This window comes from Jaculus jaculus, chromosome 3, assembly GCF_020740685.1.
Source record: "Jaculus jaculus isolate mJacJac1 chromosome 3, mJacJac1.mat.Y.cur, whole genome shotgun sequence".
NCBI lineage: Eukaryota > Metazoa > Chordata > Mammalia > Rodentia > Dipodidae > Jaculus > Jaculus jaculus.
The window spans coordinates 697,162-715,857 of NC_059104.1; the positions used below are offsets into that span (position 1 = coordinate 697,162).

An 18,696-nucleotide genomic window follows, 5' to 3' on the forward strand; every position below is an offset into this window, starting at 1 on the left:
CTAGGCAAGGAGATAAGACTCCTGGTGTCCCACACCACCACCTTTCCAAAGTGCTCAGACCACTGCTGTTTTTCTGAAAGTTAAACCTGTAATGTCACTTCCACTTTTCAGATCGAGCAAAAGGTAAAAGAAGTAATGGCCCTCTGTACCAGAGAAACTCAGAAAAGGGAACACTCATGGGCCCAACACCCACTTCATCCTCTTTCCAGATAGCATAGGTCACAGGACCTACCTGCCACTGCTTCAGGGACTGACAGTCTGCTGTTCCAATGAAGACTAAGGAGCCTAACAAATCAGAATGACTTCTAGACAACAATCCTGAATTATAGAAACACAGAGCTTGTTTAAAATGCCCATGCGCGTTTTATTAATAAAAACTAACAGTGCCGAGTTAAACAAGTCAAACAATTAAAGTCTCTTTATATTCCATAAAATATTACAGAAAAGTTTATTCGTGTTTCAATAAAAAGACTATCATTAGAACAGGCAGCTAACAGCAACTGTGCGGTTAACGGGTTGTTTGTGAATAAATTTTAAGAGAGACTACTGCCTGTTCTTAAATTCCTTTTTCTTTTTATAAAAAAAGAACTATTAAAAATGATTGACAAATTTTGAGTTAAAAAACTGTTAAAACATTCTCTATGTTTAATTTCAACTTTATAATAGATTACAGGAAGATGCTTATGAAACAAATACAACATTTGTTTCAGTACACGTCTTTAAATGATAGACTTATAAGTATGTAAACAACTATATAATAAAAAGTTTCCAAACATAGCCTGTAAGAAATCAGGCAAATTTACCATAAGCAATAAACCTTCCAGACAGTTTCCATAGCTGCACCAGCGTGGCGGTAAACTTATCAAACAAAACAAAACAAAACAAAAACAAAGTATTTTGTACTTTGTTGCTGAAGTAGAGAAGAAACATACAAATCTGATGGAATCACAATAGTATAATTTAAGAAAAATAAAGTTATAATACGATGTATGGCGCTCAATGTTTAAGGAGAGCTCTATCTGCTTGGTTCTTTGGACACTGCATGATTTAACAAATGGTAAGAAAACCCATCCTGGAGTCTCGCTATCCGCCAGCGGGTGGCGCCACTCAAACACAATGCAAATAAACACCATCAGGTGCTGGAAGTCCGCCGTGGGATAGCGTTTTATTATTGTCGTTGGTGTGGGTGTAGTACAATTTCCTCAGCAAACCCAGCAAGAACTGTTGAGGGGCAAAATGAAACTCCAAACTTAAAAAAATGAAAACACAAAATCCTAAAAAGAGAAAATACAGGCTCTGTGTCACGCTGGCACCAAACACATCCACAGCGTGTCTCAAACCCATGGGAACATTCTTTATTGGAGGTGCGCATCTAACTCCACAGCTCTCGGGTCTCTTCTTGGGAGCAGGCCAAAAAGAACAGAAAATCCCACTTTAAAAAAAAGTTTCTCTTCTCTAGATATTTTTTTCCTGAAGCTGAACTTGAAAGGGAGAGGGAGTCTACAAGCTGAGTCATCAGTCTTCCTCATCATTCTCATTGAAGTCATCATCGTCATCATCATCTTCCCCAACATAGGACACAGGGGTTTCCACCCTGGAGCCACTGTACTGAGACCCATTGGAGCTTGTGGCCAGCATCCCATCGGCACCATTGCTCAAGTCGCTGCAAGGAAAGACCAAGCAAGTCAGTCAATGTAAAGAAGCTTACTTTGCCCAGCCTAGGACACACCAAATTCATAACCTAAGAAGCACGTTTTTCAATAAGGAAACAAAAATGGTAGGCTCAATATTCATGATACAGAACCCTTACTACGTGTAATAAGCTTCACTCTGTTCACTCAACCCCGCTGCCCCAAGCCCATGACCACTGCACCTGACACAAGAACCCTGAGAGCTCAAAGGGCCAGGAGACCTTTCCTCCCAGGATTTCTGCTCACAACCAGCAGCGGGCTATGAAAGAGTGGACTGAAGCATACAAATCAAGCAGAATGCAGCAAAGCGGCAGAGCACTTGCTTGGCAGTGTGAGACGCTGGATCAATCCCAAGCACAGCAGAAATAGACATTACCTGAAAAGCTCGACAGAAAGCAAAGGAGTCAAAGAAAACAGTAAGATGGACCAGATCCTGAAGAAGTAAGCAGCAGCACAAAGCCCTACCACAATCTGAGCTGGTGGTGGTCCAGAACCCAGAGGCGCTGCTCCACTAATGTAAAGCCACAGCCCATACTCCAGTTTTACTGGTATCTATACTGTAAACACTCACATGTGCTGGGCTTTCTGACAGTTAACTATACACCCGGGAAAGTCACCCAACAGAACAAGTCACAGCTACAAAGAATTTGGCCCCAGGGCTGTAGCCACTTCTTGGCTGTTTAGGAACTGCAGGCCACTCACATGTCCTCACTACAATGACAGCTTTCTTCATGACATGGCAATGGCCTTTATCCCTCATTGTCAACGTGGGACATCAGGAAAGCTTAGTCCACAAAAAGAACCAATCAAAGACAAAATATTTTAAAATACTCGAATTCCACTTTAAGAATCCCCTTTGTGCTGGGCATGGTGGCGCATGCCTTTAATCCCAGCACTCGGGAGGCAGAGGTAGGAAGATCGCCATGAGTTCCAAGCCACCCTGAGACTACATAATGAATTCCATGTCAACCTGAACTAGACTGAAACCCTACCTCAAAAACCCCCTGCCCCCCCCCCAAAATCGCCTTTGCTAAATAAGCATGCTGCAAAAGACCCTGTTCAGACAATTAAAAACTCAAGACAAAAGAGAAAAGCTGGCCAGACGTGGTGGTACATGCCTTTAATCCCAGCACTTGGGAGGCAGAGGTAGGAGGATTGCCATGAGTTCAAGGCCACCCTGAGATGACAGAGTTAATTCCAGGTCAGCCTGGACCAGAGTGAGACCCTACCTCAAAAAACCAAAAAAAAAAAAGAGAGAGAGAGAGAGAGAGAGAGAAAAGCTAACCTCTGGAAAGTTGGTCACATTGCATCATGAAGTTCTCACAGTCACCTCAGTTCTCAGATGACACCCAAGCTCCCATTTATACTTCACTGACCCTCACATGACACCTATAGCTATTAATGTAAGTTATATCAGTCCTGAAATATTAAATTTATCATCTTTTTAAATTTAACCTAGAGACTGTCTATCTCAACACAATATAACAGACAATAAGCCTGTTGTTTGATCACTGGAAAAGGCACCATGTACCCATCTTTAAAGCAACACTCTCTGAAACTGGTAAGCCAACTGGTGGTGGTTACATATTTACTTAAATAGCAAATGTCTTTCAATAATACCAAACCAAAAAAAAAGGCAATAAAATGTGAAGTGCTGAGCAATGCATAGTGGTGCAGGCCTATACCACCAGTTCTTGGGAGGTTGAAGTCAAGGCCAGACTTGGCTAAATGAGCAACATTTTGTCTCCCCCCAAAAGTATAAAAGAGCAAAGACAAAACTGTACACATACTGTGTCATCGAATACATTTTAAGAAAACTAAATAATGTGCTAAAAGACCGTTATTTGCCAACTGGGACAGTTGTACATGGACAGTTTTTTTGTGTTTATTTGTTTTGTTTTGTTTTTTCAAGGTAGGGTCTCGCTCTAGCCCAGGATGATCTGGAATTCACTATATAGTCTCAAGTTGACCTTGAACTCACAGCGATCCTCCTACCTTTGCCTCCCAAGTGCTGGGATTAAAGGCATGTGCCACTATGCCCAGTGACATGGACAGTTTTATCTCCACTTTACTGCATTCTACCTTTTTAAATAGTAAAAATTATGGCTTACTTTAAATTGTACAGAGAGGAAAAAAAAAAAAACAACTAAAAAAGAAAGCTCTTTCTATAAGGAAATAAGCACAACGTGTCCCCACCTGAGCAGACAGTCCCACCTGACAGCTCAGTCTAAGGTGTCTGCACAAGAAGGGCAGCCAATTGATGCCCACCCCCAGCTGTTGTCACCTGGCAGAAAGCCTTGTGCCATTGGATGTAGAACCTGTTGTTGTGACGAACACCCCGCCGATGGATCCCTGAGCCATTTCTGAAAAAAGAAAAAAGGAAGGAAATTGCAGAAAAACAAAGAGATATATGTGGGAGAGAAACCAAAGCCTGCATGGCCAGCTGGCTCAAAGGAGACCTGCAAACGCCCTCAACTGTCTGCTGTCCCCACCCTGGTGGTGAAGGCCCAGGTGTGGTCACACAGGTCTGTCTTCCCCAGGCAGCAAAGAGAACCATGGCACACACATTGCCTTACGAAAGGCTCCCAACGCTGCCCTGGGAATAAGCACCACCACAGAATATAAACAGACACTAGTGGTACAAATGTGCCATGTCCTGTCCTGTCCTGTCCTAAGACTTGTACTGGTCTCCACAAGAACTGCGTAAGACTCAGGCCAGATGCCCAAGCCTGCACCTGCTGCAGGGAAGGCTGGAATGCAGGTCATGCCAGAGACAGGTCAGATGTTCATATGCTCTTATATGGTCACAGCCTCAGGGTACAGGAGTCACTGACTGTCTCAGAGAGTGAATTCATACCACAAATTGTAGACAACAGGAGAATAAATAAGGGCATCTTTTAGAAGCTCTCACTTGAAAGCCATCATACCTGTGGCCAGCATCTGATGCCTCAGCAAAGAAGTTACCAAAACACAGACCTCAGAGTCAGAGGTGAAGCCCAGGGAACTAGTGGCCTCTTAATCTGTCTCAAATGGCAGAGCACTACTGGGCTCAGAAGGCTGTTCTTCCTATTAAGCCCATCACCTCCTAAGATCACCAGTCTCTCTACTTTTGGCCCCACCTATAAGAGAAAGCCCAAATCTACAACACCTTCATCACGTAAACCACAAACACCAACTGAACCCCAAGACTACATGGCAAATTCCAGGTCAGTCTAGACTAGAGCGAGACCATACCTCGAGGGAAAAAAAAAAAAAAAAACACCACTTGAGGACCCCAAGAGCACATGTGCAACAGGCACAGCACCAAGAGGATCCAGTCATACCACAACCATGGGGCACAACTGACCTGTCACGTACGGTTCCAGAGCTTTTGGTACCAAACTTCTTGCCATCTTGAGGTCTTCAGCAGAACAGCTCCCTGATTCTAGCCCACAGGCCATGCCCATGCGTTTGAGCACCTCAATGTCATCATGAATCTCAAAAGTGTTGTCAAAGTTAAACAGATACTCGAATCTGAGGAGAAAGATTCCGTGGTAAACACAAAGTTTCTAAGGAAGAGAGCACCATGGGGCTGGGGCTAGGTAGTGGACCCCTTGTCATTCCCACCCCCCAGCTCCTGTGGTCAAGTCTCTATAAAACAATGCAAACTAAGCAATGAAGAATGAGTCACTGAATAGTTCTGCAAATCACTGTTATGTTCTGGACAAGATGGAGAGCAGGTTACAATGCCACCCACACATGCAAGGTCCCTGCAGATCATGGCTGTCTCCAACCACCATGGAGATAGCAAATCCTGCTACTTCAGGTACTGATAACAAGCTTCACAGGCTTTCTTCCCCTAAAATAGGAGCTGTACAATCTGATGGCCCTGACTAGAACACACTTGTCATTAGAGATGCTGCAGTCGATGACGGTCTTCCTGCTGGTGTTGACAATGATGAAGGGCAGGTGGATGACAGAGTTGGGCGGGGGTGGCCTGCGGGCCTGCTGCTCCGCTTGGCGGTTTCTCTGCACCAAGTTCTTGAAGGCAATTTGCTGAAAAAGAGCAATAGTTGCCCTAGTAACAGGTGCTGCCAGTAATGCGACCCTTCTGTCCCCTCCTTGCAGACAGCATGGGTCTGGACTGGAAGAAAGCAGCCTTACAGCTGTGCACGGACGTTTACTGCCAGGGGAGGCATGTGTGGGCAAAGTCAAGTCCTTAGAGGCCTGGAGCCCATGAAGGACAAGAGGCATGGGTTACTACCCACACAGAAGAGGACTTCTGCCCTTAGCACTGAGGTCAGTCACAATGGCCATGCCTACAGGGAGAGTAACCTGCTAAAGGACATTCAGTCCTAGACTAACAGCCCTCATGATATCAGGTAAAGGACCTTTCCCTACGCTAAACCCAGAGCCAGTGCTCCAGAGCTTGTGTGATCATGTGGGCCTGAGACGTGCTGTGATCCCAAGCTGCCAACCCTGTTCTTCCTTGCCTCCCTACAGCAGCAGTTGCTCCAAGGCTACACTCAGTGACAGGCTTTGGTTTCCAAGCCCTGCTCAGGTTATGTGTGGTTGCAGAGCTTTGGGGAAAGAAAAGAACAGCTCATCCTTGGCAAATAAGGGCAGGAAATGGGAAGTGGGCTGGGCTACGCCCACCCGCCTTCCCCAGATATTCTAGGTACCTTGGGCTGGCCCCTAAGGGAAAGGCTGAGCTCCCCAGATGCTGGGTACTGGACATCACCTTGATGGCCTGCATCAAGTTTGGGGCAGTTGATGTGGCCTTGCAAAGGGCTAGGGACCATGCTGAAACCTCCCTACTAACCACCAGATATCTCTGGACATTTATATTATTACCATGCTGGTGGCTACTCATCCCCATGTCCCCCAGACCCCTCATGACACCTCCTGGAAGGTTCTAACACACCTCTGTTAGGAGACCAGCCTGCTTTACCGAGAGCCCCACACAGTCTTCACTGCTGTTGGATGCTGATGCTGGATTAGGTCTAAAGGTGAAGCCCAGCCACAGGCACACTAGCCCAACTGTTTGTGCCATCTCAGACCAGTAGCTAAGACCAACATATACCGTATTTGCTACAACTCCAGCATAGTGCTTAGTCCCCAGAGCAGGCTTAATGCTCTGAAGGATCTCTTTCAGTGCAGTGTCCACAGGGGTCACCTTCTAGATCCTTAAGCCTCATGTCAAGGAATGTTCACACTTACACCCACTTACCCCCACTAAAACTTTCTAGAACAAAGCCAGTGTGGCTGACACCACTATGAGGGCCAAGCTCAGAACAGAGCTCCTGCCACCAGGAGAAAGACTGCTCAAACAGGCAGCTACCTGCAGGATGAGCTCCTGGAGCTGGGATTGCTTTTGCTTGATCCTCTCCAGCCTCCGCTGCCTTTCAACCTGTAGATAGACCCATGAATTGGCACTGATTAGTATGTGCTGACAAGCCCCATCTGTGACAGCTCATAGGCATCAGCTCACCAAGAACATCAGCCAGGCAATATGGACAAGTGTATACACAGTCCAAGCTATGGGTAAAGGCCAGTATCCCTGAAACCCCAGTATGATACCTAATCCCTCTCTCCCTTTCTCAAATTTGGCTATAAATATATATATTATATAGAGAGATTTTCATATTCCACAAACGTGGATTGAGAATTAAGCACTAGAGTTTCATTACCAAGCCAGGCTGGCTGTACTCCTTTTTCCACAGCTGAGCCCCCAAGAGCCTATCAGGATAGGAGCAAACAAACCTGCAGCCAGATGCCAATGTGGCAACAGGGGCTGAGAAACAAAGCTGCCCTCCCCCGCCAAACAACAACAACCTGACCACCTGAAGCAGCTCTCCCAAGTGACCAAGGGTTCTGGAGCTAAAGTGCACAGACAAGAAGGGAAATGAGAGCCACGGTGTGTACCTCTAGGTTCTGGCACTCCTGAGCTGAGTTGGTGGGCAAGCCGATCCACTTGATCTCCTTCTTCTCCTTGGAAATGATATTCATGGCCATGAGCACGTTTAAGGCGTCATAGACACGCCGCCGGATGTTCTTCTGGTCGTAAGCCTAGGGAACACAAAGCAACAAATTTCCCAATGCTAAAGGCTTTCAGACTTGTGACACTTCAGATCATGAATATGACCCGAGGTGATACTCCTGACTTGTATTCTGGAGACACTGATCCCGTAGATGACAGGATTCACCTTTGATTGTACCAGGAATTTCCTTGAAATGCTAGATCATACTCCACAGAGAGGCCTACTGACACACTCACCGATTCATTTGGTAGGACGTGGTTATCAGCAGCACTAAACTCTGCAACCAACTCATCGGCCACCTCATTGTAGGAGGTAGTCCCTTTCCTCTGCACCTTCTCACACACCTTCATGGAGAAATGCCGCAGGCCCTTGCCATTCTTCTCGCCTTTTCTGTTCCGCTTCCTTAGAAACACATACAAAACCAGACCCTGTTAGTAGTCATGGAAGCCAGCCTCAAATCAAGAAATACTTCCACAGAAAGGCCTAAAGCTGGACCAAGACCCAGGGTGCAGAATCCCCAGAGGCCCACAAGACCCACAGCCCCACCACAGGTGGGGCTCTGTCCCAATGCACCAAGGACCTCAGCAAGTGTCAGTGTTTCTCAGGTCAGAGAAAGAACATCTGCAAGGCCAGACCACACACCTGTGCCTTCAAATGTCGGGGAAGATGGGCAGACATCCGAAGTGCGGAAATCAGCATGTATCTGATCCGGACCACATATTAGGCACCACTGTTCTAAAGACGTCTGCTGGTGTCTGATCACGGCACATTTTAGTATAAATTTAGGAATTTTCAGGGCCAACTTCGGCAGGCTACCATGACATAAGGCAAATGCTTAGACTTATGGGCATGTGAAAAAAGGTGCGAACAACTAAGTGTGCTTCAGACCACGGCAGCACAACAAATGTTTGCCCCTCAGTACATCACCACATCAGAAACAAGGCCACTAATTTCTTCTGGCAAGGTGACTTTTGCTTACAGCCAATTCAAACATGGTTCTACAGGAGTGTGTGTTTTAAGGACAGACACACTAGTGACTTTTGAGGAAATTCATTTCCACATAACCCTGATTTAGTGGCTGTCCTGGAAGGACCATTCACAGGACAGAGTCAGGCACAGGTAAAGCCAAATCCTACAACAGCAGGTAAAACTCACCCACTTACACCCAGCATGCACATTGAAAGTTCCACAGTGGCTGTAGCATGGTAGAGAGCAGTATCCTGTTCATGGCCCAAAGCTCCAGCCTTCCCAAAAGTGGCTAGAATGAGCCAGGGAACGTGCCAGCCGCACTGCTGAGGGCTGGTGCCTTGCTGTGCAGCCCAGACAGGGATGGGTTAGGAGCTCGGAACTCAATGTGCATAGGGACCCCATTACAAATCATGTGACACGTGGCCATAGAGGACTGAGGAGACATTCTAGGCAGTGACCACATTGGGACAGAGGGTGCTCACCCAGCAGACCAAGGTGAGGAGTCAGACGGCTGGTTCTGGGATACAAAGTGAGTGTTGGGGGTGTGTGGGCTTCCTACCACAATAGTGTTTGATGCTGCAGGTCTTTGAGGTGTACCAATTACCTAGTCAAAAAAGAAATAAGAACAATCAGATATCTTCATCATGGTGCTGTCATTTCTGTTATCTGCCGCCACTGCTGCACTTCATCAACCACAATGAAAGGACAGTGGAAAAGCCCAGGCCCCTAGCAGTGACTTCCGAAGCACTGGTCACTAATGCCACAGCCAGTCTGCATGGGGGCAAACTTCCTACAGATCAGGCGTCTTCTGCAGTAGTTAATAAAAGCATCAAGAAGCTTCACTAGGGCTGGAGATGGGCTAAATAGTTAAAGGCACTTGCTTGTAAAGCCTAGGTTCAATTCCCTGGTACCCACATAAAGCCAGATGCACAAACTGGTACATGCATCTGGAGTTTATCTGTAGTGGCAAGAGGCCCTGGTACACCCATTCTCAATCTCTCTCTCTCCCTTTGCAAATAAATAAAACAAATATATTTAATTTTAAAAATTTTTAATAGGATGGTATTATATATTTATAAGTAGAAGAATAGACTAATAGGGGTGAAAAGGCCCAAATGAGGTCTGGGAAAGAGAGTGAGTAAAGGAAAGGTGGAGGGACAGCTAACCAAAATCTAAGAGGATATAAATAAAACATATGTATTCCTACTTTTTTGGACAATGGAATACTCAGGAGCTGTAGATTGTTGCTAGAAAATTTTCAGTGCCAGGGATGGGATATCTTCCAGTGAGTTGTTGGCCAGGGAGACCCCTGATGCCCCCAAAACATTATAGGCCATTGCCGAGGCCCTTGGTTTCCCACCAGGAATTGATGGTAAGACCCTATTGCTGAAGACTCCATACACTTGGTCTGCAAGGCCACTAAGAAATCTGGCTGGAACTGAGCTGCTAACCTCCTCCATGCAGACCAGCTGACAGAAAGCTGAAAGAAGCCATTCTACATGTAGTTCAATGGGAGAAAGAAATCACCAGTGAAGATACTCATCAGTGGCCACTGCAAGCCTTATAATTGGCCAGCCAGGCCAAATGAGCCAACAGGTGCAATAGTGGCACGTCTGTTATGGGGGAAACCAACTGCCCTCTAATTGGACTGGAGGCCCACTCCATGGGAAGGGAATACATCCCTGATACTGAAAACTTGAAACAGGGGTAGTCACAAGCCCTGGGGGTGTAATATCTGCTGATGTATGGCTAAATGTATATACTATGCTTATCAAACTGGCCAGTAAGCACTTCTCTTAATGTTCACACCTTTATATTAATGCTACTCTCACTTTTGGTTGAGAATCTTCTCTTTTCAGATGGCAGTGACCTTGGGATGACTCAGAAGGTATCATGGTGATGGAAAGAAATGACCACAGTGCTCAGTACTGCAATATTTGTATCACACCTTCCAAGGCTTAGGGTCTAATGTGGAAGAGGTGGTGGAAAGAATGTAAGAGCCAAAGGAAGAGCAGGACTCCATACAACATGCTCCCTCCAGACACAAAATGGCCTGGATATCCATGGCCTCACAGTACCTGATACTACCTGCATAAGAGGAGTAAAAGGTCAAGACATCAAAAGTAAATGAGAGACTGATTGAGACGGGGAGGGGGTATGATGGAGAACGGAGTTTCAAAGAGGTAAGTGTGTGTGGGGGGGGGGTATCACCATGGGGTATTTTTTATAATCATGGAAGTTGTTAATAAAAAAAATTAATAAAAAAAAGAATATTGTTTTCCACCCTTTCACCCTCCTGGGGAGGTGTCTGTCTTTAGTGGTGAGGTGGGTTTCTTAAGACAACAGATTGAGGGGTCTAATTTTTTGATCCATCCTGTTAGCTTGTGTCTCTTGATGGGTGAATTAAGGCCATTAATATTTAGGGTAATAACTATGAGATTTGATTTGATCCCTGCCATATTGTGATGGTATATGTGGGTTGGTGTTTTCATGGACTTTAAAGTTTTTTGTGCCTACTCTGAGTTTGGTTATTATGATCTGCTTCTTGTAAGCATCTGAGATTGATTATTTGTTTCTTCTCTGTGGAAAATTTCCTGAAATAGTCTCTGTAGAAACAGAAACAGACTGGTGTGAACAGAGAGGTATGACACAGGAAATAAATTAAATCTTTGGGTAAAACTGCTGCCTAATCAGCTAAAATTTTATGAGAGATTACAACTTTTGAGATTAGGCCAACTGACCTGCAAACACAAAGAATACAGTCTTTTGAAGGGGCCTGAATGCTAAAGGAGTGTCCTATTCTTCAAAGTCTGCTTCATTAACCTCTGGATTAACAAGTTAGCACCCCACCTGGATTACGGAGTATAGAAATGTAGGAAAGAAAGGGTCAATGAATTTGCAACACAGTCTTGTGTTTTGGAAATGGCTTTGGGCAGCGTGTAGCAGGTTTGCTGGACTGTCTACATGGACACCAGATGGAGCTGTAAGGATGGACCATGGGTTGCAGTAGAGGCAGTGGAGAAGCCGGGAGCACAAGACAGCCATCCCAGATCAAGTTTTCCAGGATCGTGAGCAGCCTAGCTGGAGGGGCAGAATTGGAACTCCAGAGACTTGTGACTAGTTAGGATTATCAGACTTAGAGATTTGTCACTGGCTAGAGTTGTTGGACTTGGTTTCTTTAAATCTTGTATTGGGTGAATATTTCTTTGCTATGCCCAATACCATCTTTTGCAGTGTGAGTGTTTTATTCTGTGCCATTATGCGTTTTAGGGGAATTTTTTGGTATTATGGCTCAGTTAAAAGACCTTGGGCTACGGGGATGTTTGAACATCATTGAGATAGTTAAAACTATGGGGACTTTTTAAAGTTGGACTGAATGTATTACATTTTACGTCATGGATGGTTATCAGTTTATGGGGGCCAGAGTGGAATGTGGTGGTTTGTTTCAGGTATCCCCTATAAACTTAGGTGTTCTGAATGTTAGGGGAATTAATGCCTCCTAAGGCAGTGTATTGTTGGGGGTGCGCTTATGGGTATTATAGCCAGTTTCCCCTTGCCAGTGTTTGGCACACACTCCTGTTCCTGTTGCACACCTGATGTTGGCCATGAGGTGCTGTCCACCCTCTGCTCATGCCATTGTTTTCCCCTGCCATCATGGAGCTTCCCTTCGGGTCTGTAAGCCAAATAAGCCTTCTTTCCCACAAGCTGCTCTTGGTCGTGTGATTTCTGCCAGCAATGTGAACCTGATTGCAATTCCTATTTTACTTCTTTTTAATGAGATGAACAATGATAAAATTGTGTACTTCCACAGTACCAAAAGGCCAGAAAATTAAAAAAAAAAAAAAAAGAGCTGTCAGAACTAGCATAAACCCAAGACAGAGAACACATCCCTCCTCGAGCTCAAAGTGATACTAGCCACTATCCAGGTTTAACTGATACCTGACTAACCTGTTTAGGATCCTTATCTGGGATATCTGGGGGACCCCAGGACCACATCAGGGCAAGAAGGGGGACAGTGAGCAAATGGTCTACCTGCCCAGGGTGACACTCCCAAGACAAGGACAGCTCTTAGTAGTCGAGAGGACCAATCACTGCAGGGCTGAAGGACCAGCCACTTCTGCCATGCTTTGCTGAGGCCCTCAGCAATGACTTTGTACAGCAGACCTGTTTCAGTTTTCTGGGTTAATATGCAAATGTGCTACTCTAGAGATAGACAGACACTGCTCAGAACATACAACTAAGGCCTCAAAGTATCAATAATACTGTTTTATGACTCTAAATCAAACCTACCTTTGGTATATCTCAAGCTACAAAGTGCCTCAGTAACCAAATACCATGCATGATGACACCAACTTCCCATCAAGGGACTGAAGGGGAAACCTGTCTCCTCAGATGATTCCCACCATCTCTCCTATGGGGACCTGCTTGGCACAGGGTACAGCCAATAGGCAACATGACTAAAAGCTGGGGAGATGGCTCAGTGGATAAAGCACTTGCCACTTAGGCCCAAGTATCTGAGTTCAATTTCCTCCAGACCCAATGTAAAATGCCAAAAGAAAAATAAATAAATAAATAAAATAAAATGCCAAAAGACATGGCAGGCTTCTGTAATACTAGTATGCTAACAACCAAGGTAGATGGCTAAGGCAGGAGAATTTCCCAGAAGCTTGTGACGAGTGCAGCAAAGAACACCACCAGAGTGAAACCGCAATAGCAGAGTGAGATCCACAGAGAAAAACCCAACTTCAAGTGAGGTGGGAAGGTGAGGTCTGTCTCAAAAAGTTGAACTGACTTCCATATACATGCTCATTACATACACTTGCGCACACACACTTATTGAGCAGCACCTCTCAGCCAGCCACAGAATCAAGTCAGCATTTTGTGAAAGACAGAAAAGGAGAAAATAGATTTCCCTAGTGCAAAGGATTCTTTGTCTTGCCCAGTAAGCATGTGAGCAAACTAAAGGAGCACTAAATTACAAAGGAGTGTATATCCCTAAGGTGCCAAGGTTGGCGTTCAAACTGTTAGAAATGCTGGAGCTACTAGGGAAGTTCTGTTTAGCTTGCTCCCTCAAATGGGAACAAGAAGCCCCCCTCTCCCCTGCAGGGGACAAGGGTAAAATTACAACAAAGGGGCCAGGGTGTAATTTCCCAGAGCCCACATAAATCCAGATGTAAAGTGGCACATGCATCTTGCAGTGGCCCATTCTCTCTCCCTTTCTCACCTTGCAAAAAAGTAAAAATAAAATTCTATGTATGGCCGGGCATGGTGGCGCACGCCTTTAATCCCAGCACTTGGGAGGTAGAGGTAGGAGGATTGCCGTGAGTTTGAGGCTACCCTGAGACTCCATAGTGAATTCCAGGTAAGCCTGGGCTAGAGTGAGACCCTACCTCAAAAAACCAAAAAAAAAAAAAAATTATATATGTATATACATACATACATACTACATACATACGAATGACAGGAGCTTTAGACTCTACTTGGTAGAACTTGCCAGCCACACTTACACACCCAACATGAGCACAAAGGTCATCCAAAAGGTCCTAGAGACATAATTTTAACTGGCCTGGGGTACCCAACTTCCTTTCAGAGGAGATGACTCATGACTGCCAGAAGCCTCAGATGGACTCCCTTCAGCTGCTCTCCAACAGTACCTCATCAGTGGCAGGAAAAATAGCAAGCACCAGGTAGGTACTCAGCAAAGCTTAGCACCTTTCCTGGATGGCAGGACTCAGTGTGGCCTGGGATCACCTGTACCTGGCTAGCTGGCTGGGAGGCAGGCATGCGTGCGTGCGAGCACGCGCACGCACGCGCACACACACACACACACACACACACACACGAATTAGGCCTCCTGTTGCCCTGGCACACCCATTCTCTTTCTCTCTGCCTCTCCTCCCCCCCCCCAAATAAATAAATAAATAAATAAACAAACAAATAAATACAAGGCATGAGTCGCCATTCCTGCCTTAAAAAAAAAAAACACCTAATAGGAAATACCAGCTTTTCCCACCACAGCTCATTTCAAATAAGCTTGACTTTCAGATCAACAAAGCTTGAGCCACATGAGTAAGAATCTTCACATTAACGACCCCCCACACAAACATTCATTTATGGAACTGTTTATCAAGCTAAATCCTGCTATAATATACAATATTAAAATCAAGTTATAGGGCTGGAGAGATGGCTTAGCAGTTAAGGCGCTTGCCTGAAAAGCCTAATGACCCCGGTTCAATTCCCTAGGACCCACATAAACCAGATGCACAAGGGGGCACATGCATCTGGAATTCGTTGGCAGTGGCTGGAGGTCCTGGCACAGCCATATTCTCTCTCTCTCTCTCTCTCTCTCTCTCCCTGTCCCTCTGTTTCATATACATAAATAAAATGATTAAAAAATTTAAAAATAACAGGTTGGAGAGATGGCTTAGTGGTTCAGCGCTTGCCTGTGAAGCCTAAGGACCCTAGTTCAAAGCTCGAGTCCTCAGGACCCATATTAGTCAGATACACAAGAGGGTGCACACATCTGGAGTTCGTTTGCAGTGGCTGGAGGCCCTGGCATGCCCATATTCTCCCTCTCTCCCTGTCCCTCTGTTTCATATATATAAAATGATTAAAAATTTAAAACCTCACCTCCAGTGAGTTGTTGGCCAGGGAGGTCCCTGATGACCCCAAAACATTATAAGCCATTGCCAAGGCCCTTGGTTTCCCACCAGGAATCGATGGTAAGACCCTATTGCTGAAGACTCCACATACTGGGGCTGCAAGGCCACTGAGAAATCTGGCTGGAACTGAGCTGATAACCTCCTCCATCTAGACCAGCTGACAGAAAGCTGGAAGAAGCCATTCTACATGTAGTTCAATAGGAGAAAGAGATACCACCAGTGAAGATACTCAACAGTGGACACTGCAAGCCTTATAATTGGCCAGCCAGGCCAAATAAGCCAACGGGTGCAATAATGGCACGTCTGTCATGGTGGAAACCAACTGCCCTCTAATTGGACTGGAGGCCCACACCATGGGGGTGGGGGAGAATACATCCCTGATACTAAGAACTTAAAACAGGGGTAGTCATGAGCCCTAGGGATGTAAGAGCTGCTGATGTCTGGCTAAATGTATATACTATGCTTATCAAACTGCCCAGTAAACACTTCTCTTAATATTTATACCCTTATATTATTAATGTTACTCTCACTTTGGGTAGAGAATCTTCTCTTTTCAGATGGCAGTGACCTTGGGATGACTCAGAAGGTATCACAGTGCTGGAAGGAAGTGACTGGAGCACTGAGTTAACATCTCAATCACACCTTCCAAGGTTCAGGATCTAATGTGGAAGAGGTGGCGGAAAGAATGTAAGAGCCAAAGGAAGGGTAGGACTCCTTACAACATGCTCCTCCAGACACAAAATGGCTTGCATATCTATGACCTCACCGTGCCTGACACTACCTACACAAGACCATCATAAGAGGAGGAAAAGATCATGACATTAATATAAAAGAGAGACTGATTGAGATGGGGAGGGGATATGATGGAGAATGGAATTTCAAAGGGGAAAGTGGGAGGGAGGGAGGGTATTACCATGGGATATTTTTAATAATCATGGAAAATATTAATAAAAATTGAGAAAAAAAGAAGAAGAAATTAAAAATAATGGGCTGGAGAGATGGATTAGTGGTTCAGCGCTTGTCTGTGAAGTCTAAGGACCCTGGTTCGAGGCTCGAGTCCTCAGGACCCATGTTAGCCAGATGTACAAGGGGGCACACGCGTCTGGAGTTCGTTTGCAGTGGCTGGAGGCCTTGGCACGCCCATATTCTCTCTCTCCCTATCCCTCTGTTTTATATACATAAATAAAATGATTAAAAATTTAAAAATAATGGACTGGAGAGATGACTTAGCAGTTAAGTGCTTGCCTGTGAAGCCTAAGGACCCCAGTTTGAGACTCGAGTCCCCAGGACCCATGTTAGCCAGATACACAAGGAGGCACATGCATCTGGAGTTCATTTGCAGTGGCTGAAAGCTCTGGAGCGCCCATTCTCTCTCTGACTCTCTCTGTGTCTGTCACTCCCAAATAAATAAATAAAAATAAACAAAAAAAATTTTAAAATAAAAAATAAATTTAAAAATAAATAAAAATAAATTTTTAAAAAATTTAAGTCAAGCTATAGAAATTGTAAGTAACTAGAATTTTTAGTTTTCAGTAAAATGGCATTAAGCAAAAAAAAAAAAAAAAAAAAAAATTCAACAGAAATGTTGCCATATGCCAAATATCATGGTAGGGCTTTACATAATTTTCAATAACCCACAACTTTGGAAGGTGAACTTGCCCTTCACAGCAGGGCTTGTGGTAGGATGAATGTTCTCTTCTCATGGTCTCAGGACAGCCCTGCAGATCCCACAGGGCTATCCGTACCCACAGCTACTCTGCTTAAAACCTCAACACTCAGATCTGTTGAAGTATCGTAGGGGGTGTCAGTGTGTGTAAACAAAGGGAATCAACAAATTCCTAGTAAAGCTAACTGCAGGAATGATCAGGATATCCATGGTGTGGCTGCTCTCTCTGCAGAAAGCATGATTACACTGAAGAATCACAGACAGTAGCAGCTGCAAACAGGCCAGCACAGAACTCTTTCTGGAGACCAGAGGACACCTAGGGAGCACAGTGGGACAGCGAGGGGCACCTCTGGAAAGCTGCAGAGGCTTAGGGCCCCATATGGACATCTGAGTGATAGCATCAAGCCTCAGAGTCCATCCACAGGTGCTGGGCTCTCATCTCATGACAGGAAGCAGCAGTGGGATAAGACAAATACAGCTGGCTGGTGCAAGACACTGAGGGAAGAAGCACTATATGACCAAGAACAGAGGCATTTGTGTACCAAGATCCAGAATGTAGGAGGAGACCATAGAGTGGAGGCTGCAACCCAGGCTACTCAGGAGTCAGACAATCTAGGGACCAAGGAGAAGCCTAGACTCAGTTAAGAAGGTCCCAGAGGCTGGAGAGATGGCTTAACGTTCGAGGCATTTGCCTGAGAAGCCTAAGGACCCAGGTTCAATTGCCCAGGACCCATGGAGGCCATATGCACAAGGCAGCATGCATCTGGAGTTCATTTGCAGTGGCTGGTGACCCTGGTGCACCCATTCTCTCTCTTTATCTGTCTCCTTCCTCGCTCGCTCCCTCCCACCCTCTCTCAAAATAAACAAATAAATAAAAGCTTAAAAAAAAAAAAAAGGTCCCAGGATTAACAACAGAAATCCAACCACCTCTGGGGTGATTACACTCTACATTCCAACTAGAAGCTCTAGCTGCAGGTAAAGTCCACACTGCTGGCCCTCAGGCCCAATTCCATTGATCAAGACTGCAAGGTTTGGGGGTTGGTGGTGAAGGAGTCCTCATCTTAGACCCACAACCCAGTTAAGGAAAGACATGGTACTGGGCCACTCCTTCCTCCAAGTATACGGGCAGGGTAAACCCTCAGGACCTCCCAAGGCCTAAGGCACAGTGGCTGTGAAGGAAGGCAGAGGGCAACATGCTCCAGATCTTCCTCTAACACAGAAGAATCCCAGACCTCTAAGGAGGAAGGCAGCTCAGACCTGGGTCACAGTCCTACTCTCATCCACTAGGTTGCCACTGTGTGCATGATGGGTGCCTCAAACATGTCCTGACACAGGGGCAACTTCAACCAGGCATGTATAGCCAAGTCACTGAAGATAAGCCCAAGCACTGTGCATGTGCTACAGGTAGTAGCTTGCACTTTAAAGAGAGACACGTTAACCCCAAGCCAAATTCCAGCACTCAGGGAACACCAGGGCCACAGCAGCAGTACATGCACCCACCTCATTCCACAGGACCTGCCAGCCACATGTCTTATGACTTACCACTTGTTGTGTGATGTTGACATTGGATTGCCCGAAGGTTTTTGGCAACAGCTGCTTTCCAAGTGTGTTCACTGTAGATGGGTGGACAGCTACCAGGGAAACGACACCTGCAATACACGGGCACAGGTCAAGGGTTACAATGCTTC

The 18,696-nt window shown here is 45.5% G+C and overlaps 1 protein-coding gene across 6 annotated transcripts in view; it reads right to left on the reverse strand.

Moving 5' to 3' along the window:
• Window positions 1–340: 340 nt before the first annotated feature.
• Window positions 341–18,696, reverse strand: part of Tfdp1 (transcription factor Dp-1) — a 64,152-nt gene continuing 45,796 nt past the window's right edge. For 5 of the 6 annotated variants that reach the window (XM_045145911.1, XM_045145913.1, XM_045145909.1 and 2 more), the window contains 9 exons: window positions 18,551–18,657; window positions 9,163–9,284; window positions 7,948–8,113; window positions 7,596–7,739; window positions 7,012–7,080; window positions 5,575–5,726; window positions 5,038–5,204; window positions 3,976–4,054; window positions 341–1,663 (listed from right to left, as the gene is read on the reverse strand). In XM_045145911.1, the coding sequence (XP_045001846.1) occupies window positions 1,516–1,663; window positions 3,976–4,054; window positions 5,038–5,204; window positions 5,575–5,726; window positions 7,012–7,080; window positions 7,596–7,739; window positions 7,948–8,113; window positions 9,163–9,284; window positions 18,551–18,657 (1,154 nt within the window). In that variant the 3' untranslated portion in view covers window positions 341–1,515. Of the gene's footprint in view, window positions 1,664–3,975; window positions 4,055–5,037; window positions 5,205–5,574; window positions 5,727–7,011; window positions 7,081–7,595; window positions 7,740–7,947; window positions 8,114–8,353; window positions 8,460–9,162; window positions 9,285–18,550; window positions 18,658–18,696 lie in introns of all 6 variants that reach the window. The other variant, XM_045145914.1, reaches the window with a different exon arrangement.